Consider the following 2,749-nt stretch of genomic DNA (forward strand, 5'->3'; position numbering starts at 1 on the left):
CCTTTTAACGTAAAGATTCATCTAAATTCCTTTCTCTGGCGTTTAAACTAGTGACTGTTGGGAGGAAAAAAAAAAAGAGGGGGGGGGGAATCATTGAAATGGGCTCCTGCATGGGGAGCGCCCGACCCGCCCCCGCACACGGCTGCCTCACCCCGAGATTAAGAAGTTATGCGGCCTGCCACGCGCTTCCCTCTTACAAGTCTTGACTTCACACTGTTATTTTTTCACTTTTTTTTTTTTTTTCTCCTGGCACCTGTTCGAATCAAGAGTAGGGTGGTCTGATTGCAAATTTGTTCTTTCCTTAATCTCTAAGCAAAAGGTGGGGAGAAAATCTGGAAGGGACAGAGATGTTTGAAAATACGGTTGAAATGTCATTTTTACAGTGAGCCACCTTAGCGTATTTTCAGATTGAATACCATACACAAAATCAAGGTATTTTTGCTGGTTGCTAGACTAGCTTAAAAGCTTAACCAAGCAGTACTCATGAAAGCACCCTTTCTTTAAAAGCACCACGCAGGGCAGCAGCAGACATGAAGTTTGACGACTTTACACTGAAGAAAACAGCACCATATAGAAGCAGATACATGTTTGAAACAACTGTCTCTAAGGGCCCATTCGCGCTTTTTTTTTTTTTCCATAAAAAACACAGTGATGCATGAAAAGATACAAGCACTTGTCAGATGCCTTTGTGGAGACGTTAAGATTCACCCATCCTTCCCTCTCATCCCTGCGGTGCCCCCGCTTCTCCCCGAACGCGGGTCCTTCAGGGGCTACAAAGCGCTTCTTTCAGGCACCGAGGCTAACATGGTGACACGGCCGCTCCATTTCCCGGGGAAGCGCCGCGTCCGGCTCGGCCGAGCCTCTGCGACGCGCGAAGCGCATCCTCAGCGCGTGGCAGGGCTGGTTCGCAGGCCCCGGGAAGCCCCCTACGGGCCCGCCGCTCACTCACGGGGGCTTTGTCCTCGCCGCTACCTTCCCTTTGCAAAAGCCAGGAGCGAACCGTTCCGTCCCCGGGCTAGCCGGACCTCTCCCGGGCCCGGGGGCCGGCCTCCCAGGCCGGCGCGGAGGCCACATCTGGAAGCCAGGCCCGGCCAGGCGGACCTGGCGCCCCCGGAGCACGGACGCCCGGCTTAGCGCTCAAGAAGGAGAATGACCTCTCCTGAAAAGACTCAAGCACTTTTTTCCTCTCCACTGAAACCCGGGGCACAGCCCATTTTGAACCAGAATAACTTAGTCTGACAACAGATTCTTCCTCTGTTCACAGCTGTCCCAGAGGGAGGAGCTGAAATCTGAGCCTCTCGGCTGTGATTGGACCCTTCTCGCAAAAGAGAGGAAAAAAAGGCCTCCCCGCCGCCACCGCGGGCTCAGTCCGCGAGGAGCCCGCGACCTGGCGGCGCCGCACGCGCACCTGCCGGGGCCGCGATGCTGTAGGACCGCGCGCCCCGCGCCCCGCGCCCCGCGCCCCGAGCCGCCGCCAGGATGCCGCGCTCATTCCTGGTCAAGAAGCATTTCAACGCCTCCAAGAAGCCCAACTACAGCGAGCTAGACACACACACAGGTAAAGGGGGGGCCCGACGTCTGCATCTCCATCTATCTATAAATAGGTAAACGCAGGGGCGCGCGGCCGCTCAGCTTCTGTTACAAAAGAGCCGGAGACCGAGCTGTTTGCCTCGAAGCAGGGTCGCGAAAGAGCGGTCATTCCTCTGATCATCCAGGCTCAGGTTTAATTCAAAACTTTCAAACTCTGAACTGGCTAGGAGAACTTCCTTCGGCTCGTCCATCGTCCTGTTCCAAAGCGTGTACATACTTGCATAATGAGTACGTGGAGGGTGGGTGAGGCGGTGCGTAAACGTTGAATTACTGCTTTTTTCCCCATGTAATAAGGCTCCTTTCCTGCAGAAAGCGGCTTGATTCACGCCGATCTTTGTACTCACAGGCGTAAGCCCTGCAACCAGCCCACGCATAAAATGGAAGAGGGCTTTTCTATATCTCTGAAAAGAGTGGGTAGGTTTTCCCCTCGCTGGGCTGCGCTCCCTGGCCGCAGGGCCGGGCAGACCCCGGCACACTCCGTGTGCCGGGGACACAGATGTGCCTTAAGGGCAGTGACCGCCAGCAGCAACGGTGGAGAAGAAATGTCCTCCCAACTCCTGCGCCTTCTTACAGGGTCTGTCTTCTCGTAACCAAGTCCTGCGCGTGTTGCCAAGTAGCTTCTTCGTGCGTTTTTGGAGCTGCGTTTCAGCTCACTCTCCTCTCCCCTCCTCTCTCCTCCCAGTGATTATCTCCCCGTATCTCTACGAGGGCTACCCCGTGCCTGTCATCCCCCAGCCGGAGATCCTCAGCTCGGGAGCCTACAGCCCCATCACCGTGTGGACCACAGCAGCTCCCTTCCACGCCCCGCTGCCCACCGGCCTCTCTCCTCTGTCGGGATACCCCGCATCCTTGGGGCGAGTGAGTCCCCCTCCGCCATCTGACACCTCTTCCAAGGACCACAGCGGCTCCGAAAGCCCCATTAGCGATGAAGAGGAAAGACTACAATCCAAGCTTTCAGACCCCCATGCCATCGAAGCTGAAAAGTTTCAGTGCAATTTATGCAGTAAAACCTATTCGACCTTCTCTGGGCTGGGCAAACACAAGCAGCTGCACTGTGACACCCAGTCAAGGAAGTCTTTCAGCTGCAAATACTGTGACAAGGAGTATGTGAGCCTGGGCGCCCTCAAGATGCACATCCGGACCCACACGTTACCTTGTG

The 2,749-nt window shown here is 55.6% G+C and overlaps 1 protein-coding gene across 1 annotated transcript in view; it reads left to right on the forward strand.

Annotated features, from left to right (window-relative positions):
- Positions 1-1,380: 1,380 nt before the first annotated feature.
- The window catches only part of SNAI2 (snail family transcriptional repressor 2), a 3,322-nt gene continuing 1,953 nt past the window's right edge, over positions 1,381-2,749 (forward strand). The window contains exons 1-2 of the mRNA XM_059901343.1: positions 1,381-1,558; positions 2,273-2,749. The exon at positions 2,273-2,749 is cut by the window's right edge and continues 69 nt beyond it. Of these exons, the coding sequence (XP_059757326.1) occupies positions 1,480-1,558; positions 2,273-2,749 (556 nt within the window). The 5' untranslated portion in view covers positions 1,381-1,479. The remainder of the gene's footprint in view (positions 1,559-2,272) is intronic.

The sequence above is a fragment of the Balaenoptera ricei genome, chromosome 17 (assembly GCF_028023285.1).
Source record: "Balaenoptera ricei isolate mBalRic1 chromosome 17, mBalRic1.hap2, whole genome shotgun sequence".
Classification (NCBI taxonomy): Eukaryota; Metazoa; Chordata; class Mammalia; order Artiodactyla; family Balaenopteridae; genus Balaenoptera; species Balaenoptera ricei.